The sequence below is a fragment of the Sminthopsis crassicaudata genome, chromosome 5 (assembly GCF_048593235.1).
Source record: "Sminthopsis crassicaudata isolate SCR6 chromosome 5, ASM4859323v1, whole genome shotgun sequence".
Classification (NCBI taxonomy): domain Eukaryota; kingdom Metazoa; phylum Chordata; class Mammalia; order Dasyuromorphia; family Dasyuridae; genus Sminthopsis; species Sminthopsis crassicaudata.
In genome coordinates this window covers 231873386-231897766 of record NC_133621.1, presented here as the reverse complement: position 1 = coordinate 231897766, position 24381 = coordinate 231873386, and the positions used below count along the sequence as shown (strand labels likewise).

Below are 24381 nucleotides of genomic sequence, written 5' to 3'. Positions count from 1 at the left end.
ATTATGCCGCAAATCCTGTCACCTTTCTGAGACAGGCTCTTCATTATTAAAATAAGAATAAGAATTGCACCAATTACACATAGTTGTTTTGAGGATCTAATGAGAACATATGTTAAGTACTTTGCATTCTTTAAGGCATCATATATGTTATACCTTATTGAAACAGGCCTATGCCTATTATTTGATGGATTCTCTTTTCTCCACTTACCTACTTTCTAAGAAAAACAAGAACACAAGAGAATAAGGGACAGCAAGGCAAAGCCTTGTACTTCTTATCCTGGGTACAAGAAGTGAGGTGCCCTCTGCAAAGGAAAACAAAGGGCCACAAACTAATTATCCTCCACACTCTTCACCAGCCCCAGTCTATAATTGAAGGGAAAGCTTAGACTTTGGGAAATAGGCCTAGGCCTGGGATACAAGGTACTATGTAACCTGGCAGAAAGGGTCTTTCCCCCCTTAGATATTAAGCTCCCCAGAGTTATCAGCAGTCAAAATAAGGAGCCTAAAAAGACACCCATACATTGAATGGGAGAAATAGCTGACTCTGCGCAAACATAGATGTCAGCTCCCATATCCTTCAGGCAATATCAACAAGAGGGTTTAGGGCAATATTAACATACCTGGGACCCAAGGCAGTGTAATGGGTAGTAGTGCTTATGGCCTCCAAGACTTGTCATGGTGTAAAACTCATGGTAAAAGTGGGGATGTATCATCTGAAAGATTTAAGGGTCCTTTTATTGAGGATGTCCAACATAGTAGGCTTCCTTAAGTTTCTCTTTCCCCAACATTTAGTTCCCATACACATTATTCCCAAAGCCAAGAAGCACTTGTAGAATGTTTTCATCAAGTGAGAGAGGCTTCCAAAGAAAATCTCATATCCTTTTAAATTTTTCCTTCCAGACAACCCTGCCCTTTCAAACTGGGGCTGGGGTACAGAATCAATTCTGCCTTTCCTGCCAGGAAAGAAGGGCCTAAGGCAAGTTCAAACCTACTAGAATTTTTGTAGTTCTTAGCTTCTCCAAGGTCCTCAGGTGACCCCAGTCAAGTTTAGATGTCTCTGGGAGGTGGCTGGACAAGAGGTCCAAGTTTGACTTGCACCGATTCTCTTATTCTATGTGGGTAGTCAATAGCTTGGGGTCCAATAGCTAAGTTGTAGGCATTTAAAGGGGAATATAAGCAGTTGTTACATAAGAGATCCCAGCAATGAGAGGCAGAAGAGGACATAAGGGAGAATCAGCCTAGTAAGAGGTTAAAGCATTTCCTTTCCTTAGAAATGGAGATGATCCTCTCAGTTGGGGGGGAGAGGGGGTAGGGAGGGGAAATGAGGGCATATATGTGTGTGTGTGTGTGTGTGTGTGTGTGTGTGTGTGTGTGTGTGTGTGTGTGAAGACAGGTTATCTCATACTGAGAAAGACTATGAAATTATCTTTGAAGGGCTAGACTAACCAATAATCTGTTTAGGAAGTGATCAGGACAATTTCTGTCTCCAAACCTCTATTAGCCTGTGAGAAAAAAACTCCGAATTAGAGGTAGAAAGCTGGAAATTGGCAAAAGTGGCTGAAAATGGTGGTGTTGACTTGCCCAGGAAGTGGGGGTGAGGGAGAGTTGGAAAAGCACTGGCTCCAAGAGGTACCTAGGGTGCTGCAGTCAGTGTGGAGGGTGTTTCAACAGATCCCCATACCAAAGGGCCAATTATATCCCCCACATCAAGCTCAGCCTAGAGCTATGGTGAATCAGGTCCTGGGAACCTCCACCACTAAGTAACTACAGAACCACACCCCAAGAGTTGGAGGGGCCCCCCAATCAAAGCCCAGAAAAATCCTATTGTGCTCTTTCTCATTCCCCACCTCCCCCTAATTCTAGAATCCAGAATGTGAGCCACTTAACAATTTTAGATTGGGCATCAAGGTATGGGAAATGGGAGAACTGAAAGAAAGACAAGATGGAATGAGAGGCAGAACTGTAGGAAATAGTCACTAATTAAACACCTAATGAGCAGGGCTAATAACAACCCAACAAGATTTTTTTTAAAACAATGTGCAAAGGAAAGGGAGGGGGGCGCGTAGAGTATGAATTCAAGCTTTTTTCATTGCTGCAGAAGCATAGTTTTTCTGAAATTGTAATAACAACAATGATAATTCCTCTTAATAACAACTTGGTCTCCACAAATTCTTTCATCTGTATAGCTCCCAGGGTTGGGCAAAAGGTAATTAGTGGATGAAGTTACACCCTGATGATGACATGTTATTAACTCACTGGCACATGCAGGGAAACTGAGGCAAAAGGAAAAAAAAAATCTTCCATTACTGAACTCAGGACCTCCAAAATATTGTCTTCTGAGTCTCACATCACTTGAGGATTGAAGGCAGAATGATCAAATTGCCCTTCAAGTTTTATTGGGTATTAGGGAAGGAATGGTATCCTATCTCATTCACTTTTAAAAATGACAGCTACTAGGCCCTTTCCCTATCCTGGCTAATGAGTCAGGGTTATATAAAATAGTAAAACAAGTATTTGACTTCTGGGTGCCCCTTTTAAAACTCAGGAAATTTTGTGTTCTGATTAGCTAAAGCCACTAGACAACAAGATCCCTTAAATAATTCAGGGGAAGCACTCATCAATGTTTTATACTAAAAAACACTGCTACTTTATACCTTTGGGTCAACAAAAGGTAGGATTCATCTCAATTCTGGCTCTTAATTTGTCCATCTCCATATTACAGTTCTCTTTTCTCACTGCCTCAGGCTTCCACTTTCATATCTTTTAAATAGGAATTCTATACAGTGGCAAGGCCTACCTGTTCATTCAATGAAGCATGGGACAAAGGCTCTGCAGCCACCCTAGAAATGCCAAGGTAGGCATAAAAAAACAAAAACGAAGACCCAAAGAACAGAAGTTCTCCTCCTCCTTACCAAAGGCAATCCAGTCCAGCCCCACAGGTAGGCATTGCACAGGAAGACTCATAGAAATGACAGGAACAACAAAATCAAAAGGCTTGGGAATAAGCAACAAATAGGAGCTTTCACCAGTTCTTCAAGAACAGGTTTGGATTGAAGATTCCCCCATTTTAAGGCTTTTGAGTGCTTCTCCTAGATATAACCTAGATATATCACAGATCTAATAAGAGGCTCCAGAAGAAGCTCTTTCCTCATTCTCAGGGAACACAAACTGCACAGAACCCCAAGCACCCAACTCCAATCAAGAACATCAGCTATTTCATGTCCTGCCCATGCCTCTCTCCAATCTTATCCCCAGTCAGCTGGACCTTCTCACATGAGCTAATCAGTGTGTTATAGTGGAAAAGACACTGGGTGGGAATTGGGAAATTCAAGTCTAGTACTGGGTCTCTTCCCAATTAAGTGATCTTAAGCAATAATAAAAATATACATTTATTCAGTGTTTTAAGGTTTATACAATCCCTTCTCCTTTATAAGGTAAGAAATAGTCATTCATATTCTCATATTCTCATTAAAATGAGGCCCAATAAGGTAAAATCATATGCCCAGCATTATCATGGTTTAGGAAGAACTGGGAATTGAATCAGATCTCACTCCTATTCCTATTTTGTGCCAAGATGCTTCACTGGGCTTCAGTTTCCTAATTTGTGAAGTGAAAAACTGGACTGATTTTTTGAGATCTCGTTTAGATTTTACATTCCAAGATTCTGTTATTTTAATATAGTGGCATGGTTATTTGAATAAATTTGTATGTGTCAGTTTCAAAACAAATCCTAAATATGAAAGAAATGTAATCCAATCAATTCATTAGTATGGCCAGTAAGTTCAAGATACTCTTTGTGTCAGGGAAGATATAGCTGCTATAGAAAATGACAGAGGGAAGCAATAGGATCCATCACCAAGATATTAGGTGGTCTTCTTTTAAATAAGGGTTCTTGACTCTTTTTTGGTATCAATAGACCCCTCTGGCAATTTGATTGCTGTCTACTAGCCCTTTCCTTGAAATAACATTTCTAAATGTATGAAATAAAACAAAGTATAAGGAAAACAAATACAGAGAAATAATGATGTAATTTTTTTTCCCAATCAAGTTCCTGGATCCACTAAAATTCATTCATAAACCCCTTGGGAAAGGGAGAATGTCTGAGGAATCCAGATAAAAATCCCCTGAATTAGGGGATCAATTCATGCTTTTACCATTTCTTAGACAAGGTCAACCGGAGCCTTATGATGAAACTGGGCCCACAGCAATCTACTTTGGAGAAATGACATATATTGTCTAACCTTTAGTGGATAATTCAACTTCATTTAGGGTGTTTCAGGGAGGGATGTGTCAGTGCAAATGATTTTTGACAATCTGCTTTTATTCTGGGAGGTGACACAATCTATACCAAAACTCAGGATAGGCCACTAAGACATTCTCCTTCACATGTACCACTTACTAGAAATATAACCAACTCCAGCAACTGTGCTGAAACGCAAGTCTCCACTGTGTCAAGTGAATAGACAGAGAGAAACGACAGTGCATACAAACTGTGATGGTTCCCAGTACTTCTAACCTCCAATGTTCCCAGCAGCACCCAGGAAACCAAGGATAAAAAGAAATAAGAGGGACAGAGGGGCCTCTAGCTCCAACGGAGAACAACAAGTTCCAACCTGGAGCCAGACTCCAGAGAAAGTCCTGTGGCCAGGAAAAAAAAAAGGTGGGGGTGGGGGGAGTAGTTCATGAATAAAGAGGTAGGGGGCTTACAATCAGGAAGGTAAGGTAGGCCAAGTAGGAAGTGAAACTGGGGGGGGGGGGCGGGGGAAGAAGCAACTTCTGTCACGAGTTCCTAAAAGGGTGTAGTGCAGTATGGCACTTCCCCCACCTTACAGTCTCTCTGTGAAGGAATGGATGAGCTTTCTCCCTGGCTCAGATCCTAAAACAAGTTCAAACAGCTGAACCTCAAACTGTCTCCTGGGAATCTGCCTACCTCACTGCTCTCCTCCCTTCTTAATCCCAACTCAAATACTAGAAGAGCCAAAGAATCTCAGCAGGGGTCATCCTTCTGCAGACTTTGCCAGTCCTGTGGCAAATGAAGAAGGGGAAGGTATCAGCTGCAACCTCATCCTTGACCTCCCCTCCGTTTTCTCAGCCGAAGACCTCAAATCAAGTCACACAAGTAAATTTAGACATTCAAACCGAGTTCCTGGGTGAAGTCTCCTGATGCCTCTCAAGTCTCAACCCCAGGCTTTCTTCCTTCCCAGAGTGCCACCAGCTTCATCCTGCTACACTTTGGAGCTGGCTACATTTCTGGGACAATAACCTTCTTCCCTTGAAGTTCAACTGCTTCTCCTAGTTCTCTCCCTCTGCTGCCTTAGGAGTAGATAGGGATGCTCAAAGGACCAAGGTCACCTCACCCTTGGACCACCTGTTTTGAAAACAGGGCTCAGCTGCAAAGAAGCATCTGCAGTTCTGGGCGCAGAATCCCATCAGCCGAGGATGAGAGAGCTTGATTAGTGGTGAATTTTTTTCACTCCCTCTTTGACAGATTTCTCAGAAGGCTCAGCATGAGCTGAGGAGAGCCTGCAGAACAGGCTGTGGACCCTAGTTAATTTTCCTCAAGGTTACAGATTATCAGAAGGTCTTTATCGTTGTTGGGAGAAGCGCAGATAAGGTCTCCCTGGAAAACCCATCAACCTCAATTCCCTCTCTCAGCCAGAGGAGCAGATGTCTCAAACTGACTGCTGGAGAATGCTCATTCATTTGACCCTCAATGCGGCCCCAGGGTCGCCCAGGCCCGTGGGAGCTGATGGACGATGCAGCGAGGGAGATAGGGCAGAGCGGGTCTCGGTGCGGGAGGGGGTCTGGATCTTAGAACATAAAGGAGAAGCTGGGGTGGAGTGGAGGGTCAGTCCCGGCGCCACGCTCCGGGCAGGGTGGAGGCAGTGGCGGGCACAGTCGCATTCCCCGCATTTTTGTGGCACCTAAGCCAAGAGCCCGGGCCGACTTCGGTGAAGGGGCTGCCTAGGCCTCACTTCCTGCGTTACCCACCCCCATTCATCTTTTCTTCATCCTCCATACTCCTTTTATTCCACCCCATCCGCAGAGGGTTCTCCCCTCAGCGAGGAGACCGGAATGGGGAGGCGGACTACGATGCTGAGGGTAGGGAAGTTGAGGGAGCGGACAAGGTCAGGGACTCAGGTACTGGAAGGGACCGGCCCCGGAACACCCCTCTGCCCCTCCAGTTTTCCTTCCGGGGACACGGAGCGTGCGCGGAGATGGCGGGGGTGGGGGGCGCCGAAAGGGCCAAGCCGCGGGCGGGAGTGCCCCCAGGGAGGAGGGAGAAGGCTGGGGTGGGGTATGGGAGTCCGTCTGGGCGGAAGGCCGCATTGCTACGAAAGCGTTAACCTTCCAGGGCCGGGGCTATCCCCGCTTTCCCCAGTAAGATCCGCGCGTGGCCAAGACTTACCGAGGGCTCTGGCCGGGGCCGGGCCGGGCCGGATCCACTGGGTCCATGGCAGATACGGCTGCGGCTGCGGCTGAGGCAACGGCCCGGGAACAAGGGGCGGAGGAAGGCAAGGTTCGGGCCGCCGCCTGATGTCAGGGCTTTGAAGAGGCCTTCTGGTTCCGCCCCCTCTCGTCCAGACCTCGCCCTCGCCCGCTCGCTCAGCCAATCGTCGCGCCCCTAGGAATCGGGCCCCGCCCCTCACCTCTGCCAGTGGTCCACGGCCCGAATTGGACTCTCCTCTCACACCCCCACCCCGAGCCGCGTGCGCCGTTTCCGCCCAGTCTGGGAGACACAGCCGGTTATCCTAACCGGCCGAGCTGATCCACCTTTTCCGTGCTGGGATTGGTGGCCTTGAGGCAGGGCGGGGTGGGGACAGGGGGAGCCTCGCAGCCTCCTTTCGGCGCGAGACGGGTGTGCACTTCTGGTGCGTACCTGTGTGCACGTGTCTTTGTCAGCGAAAGTGTTTGTATCTGCACCATGACTTTGTAGCAGTACGGGTGTGATGTCAATGCGGGGAAGAGGGTGCTCCTTAGCCTCAGATGCCCTCGCCTTCCTCTCCCTCCTAACGGTTCCAGACAGCCAGGGACTGGATGTTCTCGTACTAGTGCGCTATTGTACCATCGTAAATTTAATTTTCTGTTAATTTTGAACACGACAAATATCAACAAACATTTCCGTATACTAAGAACAGTAAAAGAAAATTCTGCTATGAAATGTTGGTCCAGGACACAGGATCTCTAAGATGATCCGTAAAATTTTTTTCGTCTGTAACATTAATATTCTTACCATCCATGGGGGCAGCTAGGTGGCGCTAGCGAATAGTCCTAAAGCCAGGAGGACCTGAGTTCAAATTTGACCTCAGACACATTTCCTAGCTGTGTGACCCCAATTGCCTCAGCAACAAAACAAAAATATCTTGCCACTCTATCTCTACCAAGATTTTATTATTATTATTATTTTATTAATTTGTATGCTATTTTTACAAGCATTTCCATGTTCTGACAAATTTTATATGAACCGTTGGGAGGAGATAGGAAATGAACTAAATAATCTCTAAAACTGCTTCTAGCTTTAACATTATTATTATTCCCACTCCCCTTTCCAGGATTTTAATTTTACTTCTTCTGTGTTTCTAAACTTATAATAATAACAAACACCTCCATATACTAAGAATAGAAAAGAGGATTTCTAACCTGTTTTAACTTTATAATGTTGTTGTTACTCTTTGTGACCACATTTCAGATTCTCTTGGTAAAGATGCTAGAGTGATATGCCATTTCCTTTTCCAGCTCATTTTACAGATAAGGAAACTGAGGCAAACGGGGTTAAGTGACTTGCCCAGAGTCACAGCTAAGTGTCTATGGCCTGGTTTATATTCAGGTCTTCCTGACTCCAGGTCCAGCTTCCTCCTCTCCAATCACCTAGACCCACACCACCAAACCCTGAATCTAACCCTCACAAAAAAGGTTCCTTAATTCTCTTTACTTGTGTTTGTGTGTGTGTGTGTTTGTGTGTGTATGTGTGGTAGTGATGGAGTTGGGAAGGACAGAAAGGGTTAGTTAGTGATAGTGATTCCCCCCAAAAAAGGGGGAAGAGAATCAAGGGAAAAAAAATTAATTTTAATTCAACACATTGGTTACAAAGCTAGACAGCTTTGTCCATGTTCTATATTTTAAAAAATAAGCATAGGTCAGAGCTCTTAAATTAAAAAAATTTTTTTTTTTAATTAAAATTTATGGACCCACAGGGGCTAGAGTATAGAGCCACCCAGTATTCTGTAATTAGGCATGAAGTTTTCATCAGTTTCATTTCTATGAAGTGTGACTTGAAAGGGGCCTAGATAGATCAATTTTTCTAATTTTTTCTTTTTAGCTCACTACAACTCCTGTCCTAATGCACTAGCAATGATTTTATTTCTATCTATGGCTCACATCTAGTGTGTGGACAAAAGTAAGGAGTAAAGGGGCATTGGATAAGATTGGATAGGTAATTTATTCCTCCATATTCAAGAAATCCTAAATACAAATGAATTAAAACAGTATTCAGTAACTTAGTTCAAGACTTAGTTATTATATAGGGCAGCTAAGTGGTACAGTTGGCTAGAGCTCTGATTTGAAGTTGGGAAGATCTGAGTTCAAATTCTTCCTCAGACACTAGCTATGTGACCTTGGGCACTTTATCTTTATTTACCTCAGCTCTTCATTTATAAAAATGAGGTTACCTGGAGAAATAAAATGGTAAACCACTACAGTATCTTTTCCAAGAAGAGTAAAACATGACTGAACAACAAATTGTTATTAATCTGGAGGCTGATACTTAAACCTCATCTGGACATAAAGCAGTTTACAAAACTGCTAATTAGGAATTTTACATTTCACCTTGCACTACATTTGTCTAAATCACTTCTGGGACATGTTTATTAGGTTTGAGCCTACCTTTTTGTTGATATTTATCTTCTCTGAAAAAACAAAACACAAAACTCCCCTTGCCAATAGTTTCACTCAGATTTGAAAAGTGGGTAGGTACAATCCTAGTTACATTCATTTTTAGAAATATATTCCGAGTGTCTGAAGCAAACAATAAAAAATCATGGGCTTAACTACAAATTCAATTTCAGTTGACACTCCATGTAGAAATAGCTTTTGTTCTTAAACATTTAAATAAACTCCCAAAGTCTTAGATACTAGACTTGCAAAGATTTTTTCCCCCAGGGGAATTTGTTCCCTTCCTAATTTTAACTGCATAGATTTAGTTTGTGTAGACATATCAATTTCATATAATAACAATTGTTCATTTAATCTTATGATCTTTTCTATCTCCTCTTTGGTCTAGAACTTATCCTTATCCATAACTGTGAAATGTATTTCCTTCCCTGCCGTGCTTTTCAAATTCATGACTTTACTTTTATATCTAAAGTTTGCAATTGCTTGGACTTTTATTGTGGTAAAAAAATGTAAGATGTTGGCCTGAATTAATTTCTTCCAGATAGCATTCAAGTTTTCCCAAAAATTTTTGTTAAATAGTCCTTGCCTTTGTTTTGAAGTTTGAGGCTTTATCAAACACTATGATTATGTTCCCTCACCTCTGATTCTTATGAACCTAATCTATTCCATTGATCAACTTGTCTGTATTTTTAATCATTATCTAATTGTTTTTTGGATGATTTCTTTTTTGTAGTGAAGTTTGAGAATAAAAAGGAAGGCTGAAAAGTCTGGGTCTAAATGATGGGGAACAAGGAATCTCTGTAGGAAAACAGAGTGATGAAAACATTAAAAGGCTATTATTATAGTTATTATGTATAGGATAAATTGGAGGCCACAAGATGGTATCTCCATCAACTTTCTCATATTTATTTTTCAAGGCTGAACACTGACTGGTTTGAAAATTTTGGTCTTTATTTGATGATGTGTATACACTAAAAACTTGTTTTCATAACATTTGAATGTTTCCAAATAACTGGAAATTTCAAGCATATTGCCAATATTTCTATACCTGAATTTTTAACTTCTTATAAGGATGTGTGTTATTTATACACAGGGTACTGTAATCAATAGAATGCTGGAATCAGAGTCTGGAAAACATGGGTTCAAATTCTGCCTTGGAGACATACTAGATTCATGGCCAGGAAACTCGGTTTTTCTCACCTATAGATAAGGCTATTGTGAGATTAAAATGAAGTGATATATTTAAATTGTTTTTGTTCAGTTGTTTCAGTTGTGCTGGACTCTTCATGGTGGGTCCCATTAAGGGTTTTCTTGGCCAAGACACTGGAGCTTTTGGCCATTTCCTTCAACAGCTCATTTTATAGATGGGGAAACTGAGGCCAGCAGAGTTAAGAGACCTTTTCTATGAGGAGAAGCTTTATAAGAAGCTGAAAGATGTTAATAACAGATAAGTCTGGAGGCATTATTTAAATGGGAACATTGTGTTGATGATTGGTAGATGCCATCTCAGGAAGCTACTGACTTATTTCTGTAAATTGAACAGATAGGGTTCCTTGATGTAATAGACTACTGAAGCTCACTTCATTGTCTAGATAGGAATTCTTAATCTAGGATCTGTGAAATTGTTTTTGTCTTTTAAATATTTTTTCACTATATTTCAATGCAATTGAGTACCTTTGTAATCTTATATATCTTATTTTATGTATTTAAAAATATTATTTTGAGTGGGGAATCGAGACTTCATCAGGCACTCAAAGGGGTCTAGGACTCAGAAAAAAAAATCAGGACTCCTGGTCTAGGAGCTTGACACTTTAGCTATTTAGATAGTGTGGACACCATCTCACACTGTTTCTGATGATGTCTGGCACAGGGCAGAGAATTGTGGGAACCTATTCTGGTCAGCACAGGTCCTTCATAAAAGAATTTACGAACCCGAAAAGTTAGACTGGCAAAAAGAAGTTTATTGGCACTTAGAAGTCAGCTTTTGCTAGGAGGCTAACTTCCTCAGTGGCGAGGTTCTGACAGAAAAGTAAAGTTCTAGCAGAGAAATCCTAGCAGAGATATAAAGAGGGGTTAACACTCAGAAAAGGGAGTCTTCTCAGTGGGCAGGGGGTCCTCGCAGGCAGCTATGCTAAGGAGAGGTCCCTTGGCATGGCATGATTCCTGCTTTTGGCCCTCTGCAAAGAAATGAAGGAGCAGAAACTTATTTTATCTTGGCTAGGGGCTGAAAGCAATTTGAGTTGAAATCAGATGGAGATCTTCGAATTGAAGTTTTCCAATTGAATGAGTAGTCCTAGACTAATCTTCAACTCAATAGAGGTTGTAATCAGTAGTGAGTGTTATCAATGCCGCGTGTCCTGGTATCCTCCAGGATAGCAGAATGAAACTACTTATTCCCTGGGGCAGATCTTTCTCAGGGGAGAGTTTCTCTGAGAGTTCTCAAGTGTTTACCTCATGGTCCCCCCCCAATTCATGACAATATCAGGGTTCCCCCATCATTTCCACAGCTCACAAGAGTGTGGAATATATCAGGTGGAGAGATTAGAAGTCATGAGACTTGGACTTCTCATTTCTGTCACCATCATTTTGCTATAAGCTCTTTCCTCTAAAAAAGAAAAACAAGAAAGAAAGAAAGGGGGTATATGAGGTATGAAATGTAAGTATTGTTATTCCATTTTGCAAATGAGCAAATTGATGCTTAGGTCTGCTGCCAAATGATATTACAGGTGGTTCATCATAGTGCAATTAAATACATAGATGAATTTTTGATGTCCTGTTCAGTAAAAAGGGGGTAGAGTAATAATAAACATGCTATTGAGAGATTTTCTTTTTATAGACTGCTAGTACTGACCTTTTTGAGGCTTCAGCTTCTTCTGTATGTGATAAATACCCATGGAATTTGAATGTAATTATAAGATAATTCTACATTATTTATTCCAGTTGTACATACAACTGAGGTTGGAATGAAGTATGGCTATTACTCCAGAGATCTATTACACAGATCATATATGATGGTTATTACTGATATTACATATATTACTGATACTTCATGTATCAAGACCTGAAGGTCCAGCATGCAAGATGTTCTCTTGGTTTACTTGCCTGGAATTAGGCATAAGAGGAAAGAGAATAGTTCCCTGAATATTAGACTCCTAAACTTACAACAGTAATGTATCAGGCTATAAAAAAGGATGTAGTGGCTTATCTAGTGTCCCTTCAGGAAGTTTCAGAATCATTTCAGGATTTGGGAATGCTCTGAAGTTCACAGTTTGTTTATCCAGTGGTGACTATAGAACTATGGTAGGTTTTTAAATGGGACAATATCCCAAGCCAGTTCTGAAGTGAAAGGTTGCTGTGTGTGTGGTATCTACAAACACACAATGGAATGCCCTGAATGTTTGAAGAAGATATATATATTTTGCTGTATAGATCACCACCTGCCCCATAGGGAAACTGGACTAAAATGACCTTGTGGCTAAAGTGGGAAAAAGGCAATGCCAAGGAAGGGGGAGCCCTGGGAATGTTGGTTTTGGTATTGTCTAAGAATGAACAGCTTAGGACTCTATGTGGGATTTGCTGTGACATGTAGACTTATTGTTGAGACTCTTTAGTGTAAGGAATATAGTGGGAGACACTCGAAAGGACAATGCCTATGCCTGCTCAGCACCTTCTATGAGCTGAATGGAATTGGGGATAAGGAGGGATATAGGCAAACGTACCCCTGTGGATCTGCTGGGGGATAGGCTTATACTGTATTCCCTAGAAAAGAGAGACAGTTTTCACTCTCTCCCTAGGACAGGTGACATGTGACACTGTCTTTTCTCTCAGTTTCCAGCGATGAGTGGAAGAGGGGATCCATTGGAATGAGACCTGAGCATCCTCCCCAAACCCCAACAGAAAAGACAACCCCAGACTTCAATGATCTTGTCTCTCCTTTTTATTACTGTTGGCATCCTTTTGTAGTCATATATCTTTCCTATCTAAAAACCAAAACCAACCTTCATTCCTTACAGGATTTATCTTATTTTCTCCCTTTAGTTTTAGCCAGACTCTTCAAATGATTTTTCAATGTTTCCTTCATTTCCTCATTATTCTCTCCTTCCTTAAGCCCCTATGTCTTCTACTCCTCCATTCAATTGAAATTAAGATTATCAATGACCTCTTTCTCCCTAAATGTGTTTTTTTTTCTTAAATTAGCATTTTCCTTACTATATTTGACCCTCTAGAGTATTCTGCAGTGATTTTAGTTTTAGTAATAAGATGCGTATCATGGTACTCTTCTGATGTGCTGAGATTTTTTTTCATTGGTATTTTACAAGAAATTTTCTCCCCTTGTTTCCACAACATTATCTTATGAGTCTACTGCTAGTTCTGTATTACCTCTAAGCTTTTAAAAAATTCCCCTCCCTATTGTACTTCTGATGCTCTTAGACTTTGCCATCATGACTCAGGAGCCTTCTCACTCTGGAATGTCCTTCTGGAATGCCAGCCCCCTTCCCCTATTGGTGAAGGCCTCCCTCTTGGGGATAAGCCCAGATTGGCCTTGGTTTGTTCCCAGCTGTATTTCTGATTCTCTGGACTTGGTCATCATACTCAAATGTGAGTACCATTTCTACTTCCTTTTTCAGCTCCCTTTTATGTGTTATCTTCCCCCATTAGAATGTAAGTTCCTTGAAAGCAAGGATCATCTTTTTACTTTTATTTTTTATCTCCAGGGCTGGCTTCTCAGTGCCAACAATAAACTTCTTTTTGCCAGTCTAACTTTTTGGGATCATAAATTCTTTTATGAAGGACCTGCGCCGACCAGAAGGGGTTCCCACAATTCTCTGCCCTGGGCTGAACCTCTTCATTTGGTTCCCTGACTAGGAATCAAGAGGATCTGAACTTCATCATACATACTTTGAGTGAGGCCTAGCTCAGGAAAGTACAGTGATTCAAGGTTTGGCTTAAAATATAGTGAGATATTTTTGAACCATAAAATGTGGTTTAAAAAAAATTTACTTAAGATTAAAAAGGATATAATTCTGATGAAATGTTACTTCTCTGCTTCTTCATTCATCACAGCAATGGCCATGCTAAATCAGAAAGTTGTGTTCCTGCAAGACAGTGAAAATTCTGATAAATCCTTATTGCTAACTTCCATCAACTCCCTCTAGGATGGGCTTTTATAGATGGCAAGGAAGCCAAGCCAATGATAATCTCACAAATGGCCTCCTTATAGGAAGACCAATTCTGCTTCCAATAAACAAGAGCGATTCCTACCAGACTATAGCTCTTGTAGAAAAATCCCAATAATTTTTTATTCTAGAGAACTTTCCCTGCTAAAATAATCTTAAAACAATTCTGACTTCAGGAAGAAACAGCACTTGAGGAGGAATTTAATACAATCATTAAATACAAAACCAAACAATTTTCTAATAAGGATAATTCATACACTGAGGATAGTTCAGAGTGGCTGTCCTCATGAACCACCAGGAATATCAGGCCCATAGTAAAGATGCTTACTTCCTACAATGTTGCCACTGGTCCAGGTCCAGGTCATCTTTAACAAGGTAGCTAAGTGATCATAAGCCTCATGTAGCTACCTACTCAGTGTTCTTTGGCCCTCTAAACAAACACTCTGCTTCTCTAGATAATATAGGATTTTGGCCTCTTTATAGGCTTCTAATGAGGAATTTTTCTCTTGTTTTCTGTTGGGGAATGGTGGTGGTGTATTGTGTTGTGTTGTGGTATATTTGATGAAAACTCATCCTTCCCTTCATCCAGGGACTCAGAATAACCACCAAATCAGCTAAAGCAGAGATGCCAAATAAAGAGAGCTCTGGGAATACTGCCCAAATCAAATTCAAGTGTAACTGGTATATATTTAATAATAAATATAGCAGAACATAGGTTAATATTAATATGTAATTTTCTAAGTCACTATGAAAAGCTCATAGAAATCCTTATTTTTGGTTTAACGGTCTATGTTTCTATTTGAGTTTGACAGCTCTGACCTAAAGGATCATCTTTTTTCCAGGTGAATTCAGGAAATTTTCAAATCCCTCATAGCATTAAATAGTAAAAGATCTTCCAATCATTCTAGCAGAAGGGAAAGATAATTTGCCAATTGGGGAGAAATTTGAATCTTCTTTAGGTTATTTAAAACCTGAATGTACAAAAACCTCAATGAGTAGGCAACTTTCTGCACAAGTGATGGAATAAGGAAGGAAGGACTACTGTCATAAGAAGGTTACTTGGGTTGTATCTGAAATTTGTAACTGGAATGAAATGAGTCACTCATAGCCTATTGAAAGGGAGCTCACTTAGCCATAGTAGGGGAAGGACATTAAGGGATATCAATGAGGATATGGATCATTTAGTTAGATAAAGCTTTCCTGGGTATTGCTGATCAGGTTACTGGTCTGTGGTCCAAACACTGAGGAAAAAGACCCAACCCCTCAAGTCTTGCCTGTTTTTATAATCAGGTGACCAGGAAGCTCAGTTAAAGGTGACAGCTCCTCTATGCACTCCATAGTTTAGCTATACTGGTCTCCTTGGTTTTCCTCACACACAAGCCCCTAACTCCAACTGCCAAAGTGTTCTGCTTTAAGCACACTTTATATCCAATGCCACTCCTCTGCTCAAAAAGCTCTTCTCTTTAGGATGATATACAAACCCTTCTGTTAACATTTGCAGTCTACCTCCTGCCTTTCCAGACTTATAGACATATAACGTAGATTCTAAATGTGGTTAAAATAGCCTGCTTGCTGTTCCTTTACACTCCATTCCAATTCTCACTCCCCACCCTTTGCTTTTGTTTTGTACTTGTACCCATGCTTGCAATGCTCTACCTACTCATCTCTACCTTTTAGATTTCCCTGAAGCATTCCTTTAGGATTCAGCTCAAATGCCACCTTCTGTAGTAAGGCTCTTTTAGGAGCATTTTATATCTACTCTGTAGAGATATCTATTTATGCAGAGATGATCTCTCTTACTAGAATAGAAGGTAAGCTCCTTGAGAGCCGGGGCTTTTTCTTCATTTCCCCAGTGCACTATGCCTGGCACAGATTAAACATTCAACCTACAAAAGTAGTTACAGCAGCACTTTTTATCATCAATAAACAAGTCTCATCTCTGAATTTGTTACTTGGTGGAAGGTGGGGAATTTATAGAAGACTATACAGATAGGGCACATAAAAGATCCCAACTAAAGTAGTGACTGACCACTGTCTAATCCTAGTCACTGGAACTATATACACCATCTGCTCTGTCAGGTTATAACATTAATCTATTAATTCAACATACAGTGACTGTCTAGGTTGCGTACCTAGGAATAGTCTGAATAAAATGACTACTCTAATCAGACTCTTTGAAGCCTCCATCTGAATCAATCCAGATTGCAGAAAGTTCTCTTGGGGCAATTATTTTTCAGGAGTTTAAGAGGCACTTCCACCCACTGTTGGAAAAGAGCTTTTCCCCATTCAATAAAATGCTTCCATGTTATGGATCTCTCTGTTCCATGGTATTTTCAAGCTCTCCCTTATCTACTCTAACTCTTAAAATTTCAATTACCACCTAGATATGAATGACTGTAATTTTCATGTCTAGTACTGACCTTCTATTTTCCTTCCAGTTAAGTGTTTCCTGAGTCTGAGACATCTCCTCTTTTAAAAAGCATTTTCCTTCATTTTTATTGGTACCTTTTGTTTCTAGGTCATATTGATTTCCAAATATATTCCTCCCTCTCCCTTGCACAATAAACCAACTGTTGTAACAAAGAGTTAAAAGGAGAAAAAAGTAGTTCAGCAAAACTAACAAATACTGGGACTGATAGTGTATTCTTCCAATTTTATAGTTTTCCATCTCTTCAATGAAGCCAAAATGCATTTTTCCAACTCTTCTCTGAAGCTGATTGTTAATTATAAATGAACACAGTATTCACTTTTTTCATTTGTTCCACTTATATTGTAGTCATGCTTATTTCCCTTTATCAGTATAATTCTTTTCATGTTTCTTTCAATTCTTCATATTCAACATTTCTTGTAACATATATCTACTTTAAAGTTCTGACAACATAGCTTAAATTTAGCATAACTCTTCCTCTCAGTATTTTAAGTCCAGATATTAGCTACCTGTATGTATCTCCTTATTGACTTTCTTTTTTTCTTACTTTAGCAGTAAGTGTGATTTCTTGACATTATTTTGATCAGTTTCCTTGGTACTCTGAGATATACAATAATTTTATAATATTCCATGAAAAAATTTCAAATTCCTCACCAGAACTTAATATCATATTAAGGCTTTAACATATATTTTCCCCTATCCCACAAATGAATCTCTTGGTTCAATCTTTCCTTTAAAATAAATGTCTTCCTTCCTCTCCCCAAAATATGCCTCATTATTTCTGATTCCATATTCTCAATTTCTGCCAAAAAACCAAAACGCTATCACAAATACTTCACAAATGTCTTTGACCTGTTTGGGGCATAAATCCATTTAATAGGTAAGGAGAGATAAAGTAACATACTCAAGTATATCTGAGTAATAAGTGGCAGAATCAGATTAATCAATGGCCATTCTGCCTTGGTTATCTATCCTTTCCATCACTCAAACTCCTTGAGACCCAGATCCTCCATGAAGACTATTTCATCTGAAGACCTGTGGCTCCCGTCATCCCAATCCTTGCTAATTTTTTTGTCTATTTCTGCCCAACTGTTAAATCTGCATTTACGTACATAGTTTACCTTAACATAACTTTTAGACTCCCATACTTATGTGTTTTGGAAGTGACCATTAGATGGGGAGAGTCCCAGTCTTATATAACAAATCTTAGCTAACTGTTTTCTGTAACTCACAGATATTCTGTTCTAGACTGAGGTAACTTTGTTGATAGTCTCTGGTTGAGAGCTCCCTAAGACAAAGTTGGATACCAACTTTATTCTTATCCATTTAGAAAACATTCATTTTAACATAAACCAAAATACATTCTTTCTTAATGATTTACATAATGATTTCATAATCTGTTTACTGTGGTTCTGTCAGGTCATACACATCCAACTGATTGTGTTTGTGTGGACTATTCTAAGTCTCTGGTAAGAAAGTGTAAAATTTGATCTTTTCAACAGAGATAAGATGGCTTTTCCATAAATTTTTATTTTAGTCAGGTCAGCAAGTCCTCATTGTAGATAGTATAATTTCAGCATGATACCTAGGGATATATTATGAAAATTTTCCAATTCAGAGGAATCCCTCCAAAGAAACTGGACCAAAGCCAAATATGATCAATTCATTTCAAGTTGGCTAGGTTTCAGCTCATTCTCCTCTAAAGAAGCCCCCCAAATAACTTTGGTACCATGTCCAAATTACAATGGACATTCCTGTATTCTAGAAATCCCAGGGCATTGCTGATTTGAGATTCTCCTATTCATGATCTATAACCTCTCCCCTACTCCCACAGAGTTGGGGAACAAGTACAAGTACCATTTATCTTGACTATTCATTCAACTTTCGTTCAACTTCTATTGGGTTTTGATGCTCTCTTTTTAATAGTCCAGGTGAGGATGTACCCATAAATTTCCACAGTCAGATCAGCATTTTTTTGGTTGCTCTAAATTTATTTCTTTATCCTCTGACTTTGTTGCATCTATCTATTCTGCTCATCATGTTTCATCTTGGTTACTGGGATGGTGTAGACTCTGATGGCTGGTTTGCTCTGAAGAGCAAGAGACTTCGGTCCCAGCTAGTACTACCAAAGCAGCACACCAGCTCCATGCCATGGTCTTTGGTGAGAATCTGAATGATACGGTCAGCCATGTCACCACGAAGAGCAAGAGAACGAAAGTGGTCAAAGTTATGGCGGCCTAGTTTTCTAAGCCTCCTGGCAGCTGCCCGGTAACATTTCCATGGCTGTGGTTCAACCAAGAGGTAGCGGCAGAGAGAGGCAAGGTGAGCCAGGAATGCAAGTAGGCCATTGTCCCCATGGTTCAGATGGATCCACATGGTGATGGACATACAGAAGACTATATCAAAGGCTGATTGGCCAAACTGGTTCAGGAATGAACTCAAAAGGGGCTCCCGAGTCTGGGGATCCATGAAGTCCAAGGTAACAAAGGACATGGCTGCAGGAAAGGGACAGTCTTTCTTAGCCCGATCCACCAGGGCAGGGTCAATGTCACAGCAAAGGAATCGGAGGTCTCTGGTGGAAACTGAACAGATCTCTCCCTCTTCAAGTGAGAGGAGGTGTCTGTAGAGAGCAATACTCAGCTCCTGTAGAAATCCAAAAGAACACTGTCATTTTTTTCAGCCTCTCCCCAAAGAAGAAGGTTGGAAAGAGAAAAACAATAGCTCCTTTCCCTTGGGAACACTGATCTTTCCATCATTGTATTTCATGCAAAAGAACAATAAGATCTTTAGTCCCAAAGGGCAGAATTAGGAGTAACAGATGAAAGTTGCAGATGGGCAGACTTTGGCTAAATTTAAGGAAATAATTCCTAACAAGCAGAACTATCTCAGAACACAATGTCTCGAGGAGTCAAAGATTCTCTTTCATTAGAGATCTTCTGGTAAATGTGGGATGATCATTCCTTTAGGATGTATGAGATGGCCTATAAAACCCTTCTGACTTTAAGAGTATCAACTCAATTTATTTGATCTTGGGGCATTATTAAAGAGCTTTCCACACTTGCAATAATTTGAGAACCAGCATCCCCACACGGTGAGCTTTTCTCCTGTTTAGGTTCTCAGTGCCCTCTAGTGGACATAAGGTGTCATGCACTGTATTTTGGGAGACAGGTTTAGGTTCTTTAGGAAGACGGGCCCAAAAAAGGCTTCACCCAAGCAGCCCAAATGACATCAATTCATAGAATTGATGCATAGAATGCTTTAACGGTTACAAAACCTTTTCCTCACCACCCCACCCCAAGGAGGTAGATAGTGCAGTTACTGTTGTTCAGTCATGGCTGACTTTTTGAGGTTCTTTTTAGGGGTATTTTTTTTTCCTCTGAGGCAAATGGGGTTAAGTGACTTGCCCAGGGTCAGCTAGGAAGAGGGGGTGTGTTTTTGTTTTTTTTTTTTTTTTGTTGTTGTTGTTGCAAAGATCCTGGAGTGGTTTGCCATTTCCTTCTCCAGCTCATTTTACAGATGAGGAAACAGGAAAACTGGATTGGGTGACTTGCTTGGGGTTACACCCCTAATAAGTGTCTGAGGCCAGATTTGAACTCAGTTCCTCAGTTGCCTCTGTGGCACCTAGCTGCCTCAAAGAGTATTACTCTTATCTTACTGATGAGGAAACAGGCTCGGAAAAGTTAACTGACTCCTCAGAGGAGGCGTGTGGTTCTGGCAATGCTGGCACCGGAAACGCCCTGGGCTTGAACTCTTCCAATCTGTTTATTTCACAGACAAAGGCACTAACATGCGGAGAAGTGCAGGGCATGTCCAAGGTCACAGAAGTCAGGATTCAAATTCAGACTCTCTAATGAGGACAGATACAACATTCTCCCCCCCCCCCCATCATTGTACATTAAATACTTTCATTCTCCTTTATTCCTCACTTCACTAAAATTAACTTTCACCTTTTTCCTAGTGAAATTCTACCATTGGTGGTGAGGTTAATGTCTCTAAAGACTTGAGAACATGGTCCAGGATACACAAACTGATAGACTGATATCTTCCTGCCATTAAATTACTGCCGCCCACTTTTTAAATTAATAACACAGCCCTGTGGACCACCCCCTTGGGATCAGTATTTTTATCCCCAACTTCTTAGACTCCACATGGGAGACGACATGAAGGAAGACTTGGAGTTGGAGGCTTGGTTTCAAGTACTAGCTTTGTTGGATTGCCATGTTTTTTCTACTTTCCAGGACTTAATTTCCTCATCTGTAAAATGGGAGTAATAATACTACCTCCTTGCAAAGGTTAGTAGGATTAAACTAAAGAATGTATATAAAAATGCTTTGTAACCATAGCGCACCACAAAATTATCATTATGGCCAGTTTCTCATCTGTAAAATGAGCAGAAGGAAATGGCAAACCACTCCGGTATATTTGCCAAGAAAACCCCAAATAGGCTTATGGAGAGGGACGTGACTCAGATGACAAATATCCACTTCAGAGCTCCCCGTCTGCTCCAGAGTTTGGCCTAAGAGTGGGATATTCCCGCCCCAGCGGATGACGCGGCTGGACGGACAATCGGGCCGCGGAGGAGTTTATCAGTTCAATACAGAGCGACGGCAAACTGGGAACAGGAGGAAGGGGGCGGATGAAAGGACTGGGCCGCCTCCTCCTCCAACGCCCCTCCGGGAAACTGCGGAGCGGGGAAAGCAGCGGCTCCAAGCCGGCCTCAGGAGCCTGACGGCTGCCGCGCCACCCTGGGCGAGTCACTCACTGTCTGCCTCAATTACGACACCGGGGAATGATCACGCCCGCCTTCCACTCAATAAGTGCCAGTGCCAGGCACCGCGCTAAGCGCTGGGATACAAAAAGGGCCTGGTCTCAGCGTTCACAATCTCCAAGCCGCTGCAGGCACCTGGCCCAGTGGGTTCTCGACAAATACTCCCAAATGCACGGGATTTGGGAACGTACCACGACCCACGGCCCCGGGGAGGGGCCGAGCATGCGCAGAGCTCTCTAGGTACTCACCCCGGAGTTACAGCCCACATCGAGCCCCAGCAGCGGCCGAGGATCGCAGCCCTCGGGGGGAAAGAGACGCTGCAGCAGCTCCGGGGGCAGAAGGCGAAGCCGCTGCTCGGGCGGGTGGAAACGGGAGTAAAAGGGGAAATTTCCGTATGGGGCGGCTCCGGGTTCCAAGAATCCTGGTTCGGCTGTCGTCGCTTCTTCCTCGGTTTCCGCCTCCGCCGCCGACAAGATGGGCGCCGCCATTGGCTTCAGTCCGCCGTTGTCGGATTCGGGGGAACGCGAAAAGCGTGGAATTATTGGACCGGGGAGCTTTAGTTCCGGGCTGCGCAATGCGCAAGCGCGGGTCCTCTTTTGCTAAAGCCGGAGGGATTACGTAATGGAAACAAAGGTTTCCTCTTGGCCCGTTTTTTCCCTTAATTTAAATGCTAGTGACCTTTCTCACAAGCCCACAGTCTGCTCCCTCACAGACTGCTAACTGGAATGGAATGGATAAAAGAATGCACGTGTGTTTCTCCTAACCCATTATTTGAGGCAGGCTCTAGCCATGTGGCTTATAGTCCCCATTCCTTTGCCTCAGGAGCGCCGATGCCCTTCTGGAGAGCTGGGAAAAACCGGTTAGGAAGCGTAGTCCGGGGCAGCTAGGTGGCGCAGTGGATAGAGCATCAGCCCTGAATTCAGGAGGAAGCGTAGTCCCTGGCCTGGCCTAGGGGAACCAACCAAATTATACTTAAGATATTCCGATGGGGGCAGCTAGGTGGCGCAGTGGATAGAGCACCAGCCTTGAATTCAGGAGGACCCGAGTTCAAATGTGGTCTTAAGTCACTTACCCCCAGCCCCAGGAGAAAAAAAAGAGAATGAAGGATAAACAAAAACAACAAGATATTTTCTATCAGTATCTCCATATGATAATACATTTTTAATCCTTTAGAGATTATTGTATCCTTGTCTTTCTGCTAATTAGAAACACGTGTAGAATACTGGTATTTTAAGAAAATAGGCTTTTGTTTCCAAAGGAAGCTTGAAGTCCTTAAGAGAGAGTTTTGTAATTTTCCAAAGGCAATCCAACCTGTCTTTCTTCACCTGGAATTATGTCCAACTGGAGGAAAAACATTGTCCTTCTGTACTGTCACAGATATATATAGACTGGTGGGCAAAGTCTGTAGGTTTTATCCAAATACATGCCACAATCTTTTCCAAGAGGTAACACAAACTCACCAATTACAGAGAAACTCCCTTCCTCTTGGAATTGTTCCAGATCTTCATCATAGCAGTAAGTAGTTTTGGAAAGTACCACTAGACATATGGAATGATTTCTTCTGGTGCACCAAAAGGTAACAAGATAAATACATTAGAGAGGGGCCTACAGAAAATCTGAGTATAAACACTTCTCATACTTGGTCTCTTGTACCTTATCAGGTCTCACAATTCATACATGGACTGTGAGATATCTTTTCTCTTCGAGTTTAATTCCTTCCTTCCATGCTCTCACACTAGCAGGTTGACGTGCCCAGAGATTCTCTTTTTCCTTTACCGTGATCACCTCCTTTTTTGGGGTTCTCACCCACGTTGAGCACCAAAATGTAATATTCTTCTTAAAATGTTCTCTGGGAGCAGCCTTCCTTTCAGTTCAGTAATCACCCCAAATGCAGTCAGAGGTTAAAGTCCAAATCCTTTATTGTCTCCTTGCCTGGGGCCCGGTTAGCTTTCTTAGAGGCCCTCTGTAGCCTTGGTTCCCAGAGCTTGAGCTCTGCCTTCTGAATCTCCCTGTCTCAATCCTGGTCGCTCCTAGCTTATATAAGCTGTCTTAAAGGTGTGAATCTTGTAGAACTCTAATAAGTACTAAGTACATTAGTGAACCAGAGAACTGTTAAATACCATGCTAAATAATCATTGTCTCTATCAATTCCACTGACTTAGCACCTTCTTTCAAGTTCTGGCCCACAACACTCTACACCACCATTACTATCTAGTTATATTAAAACTCTTTAAACTACTTCCCCTGTTAATTCCTCTAGCTGTTGAATCCACATTCATTGTTTTTGATCTATATAATCAACTCTTGAGGCAATACATCCAGTGTGATATTTACATAACCCAGTCATCCACAATAATTTACTTAGTTAAACAAGAGATAGGGTAAAACAAATGCATTAACAATAAAATACATCACAATGCATATAAATCCAGATCATTCTTTCTTACCAATGCACAGTAGCTAAGATGAGGTGGATGCATGTGATCAGGATAATTTATGCTTCTAGGTTACCAACCAACATTAATAGTCCACCCTTAAACATCTGCACCACACCAAAATGCTTCTTTGCTCACATTGTATTTAGTCCTTGATCCAAAAGCCTGGCACAAGAATGTCCACTTGATTCTCACCACTTTCTACAGTTGAAGAAATCCTTTTCTCTGATGGAACAAAATGTTAGCTCTTAAGGTGAATGGTACTTCTTTCAGCCAGACAACTGCCAAACTCATCGAACTGGCTATCTCTGGAGGTATACGGACCAGGCCAATTCATTCACTAGCTGCCTACTCACAGCCACACAATCCAGATTGCCTCTTGAGGCCAGCTCACCAGGATGCCAGCGGAAATTCCCAAACCTTCTCTCCCTTGCCTTATGCAAGGCATGGTAACAGATCAGAAGGCCCTCTGAAAAGTTTTACCCTTTTCTACTTGTAGGTGGTGCTAAAGCACAACAGCCAACAGCGAAATGCATGGAATTCTTGGTTAGTGAAATCAGTTCTCTCTAACCAATCAGAAACTGCTCATCCTGAAGTCATCTCTCTGGTGACTATGGCAAACAGCCACAGTTCTTAGAATCACTTTTAGCACCCTCAGCTGTATTTTCATCTCTCCTTGGG

The 24381-nt window shown here is 41.7% G+C and overlaps 2 protein-coding genes across 6 annotated transcripts in view; both read right to left on the bottom strand.

Moving 5' to 3' along the window:
• NCKAP5L (NCK associated protein 5 like) overlaps positions 1 to 6546 on the bottom strand; it is a 46477-nt gene extending 39931 nt beyond the window's left edge. For 4 of the 5 annotated variants that reach the window (XM_074270440.1, XM_074270442.1, XM_074270443.1 and 1 more), the window contains exon 1: positions 6410 to 6546. The gene's annotated coding sequence lies outside the window, so the exon portion shown is untranslated. Of the gene's footprint in view, positions 1 to 620; positions 714 to 6409 lie in introns of all 5 variants that reach the window. The other variant, XM_074270441.1, reaches the window with a different exon arrangement.
• Positions 6547 to 18002: 11456 nt separating this feature from the next.
• On the bottom strand, positions 18003 to 21843 carry BCDIN3D (BCDIN3 domain containing RNA methyltransferase). Its single transcript, XM_074270445.1, has 2 exons — positions 21514 to 21843; positions 18003 to 19140 (listed from the first exon to the last, which is right to left on the bottom strand). The coding sequence occupies exons 1-2, from the start codon at positions 21751 to 21753 to the stop codon at positions 18550 to 18552; spliced, it is 831 nt and encodes a 276-aa protein (XP_074126546.1). The 5' UTR covers positions 21754 to 21843; the 3' UTR covers positions 18003 to 18549.
• Between the last annotated feature and the right edge of the window lie 2538 nt (positions 21844 to 24381).

Excerpts from the sequence above, each read along its gene's own strand:
- BCDIN3D (XM_074270445.1), bottom strand. The coding sequence starts at position 21,753 with ATGGCGGCGCCCATCTTGTCGGCGGCGGAGGCGGAAACCGAGGAAGAA. Across the intron at positions 19,141-21,513 it reads ATGTGGGCTGTAACTCCGGG|GAGCTGAGTATTGCTCTCTA; the intron begins GTGAGTACCTAG and ends GGATTTCTACAG.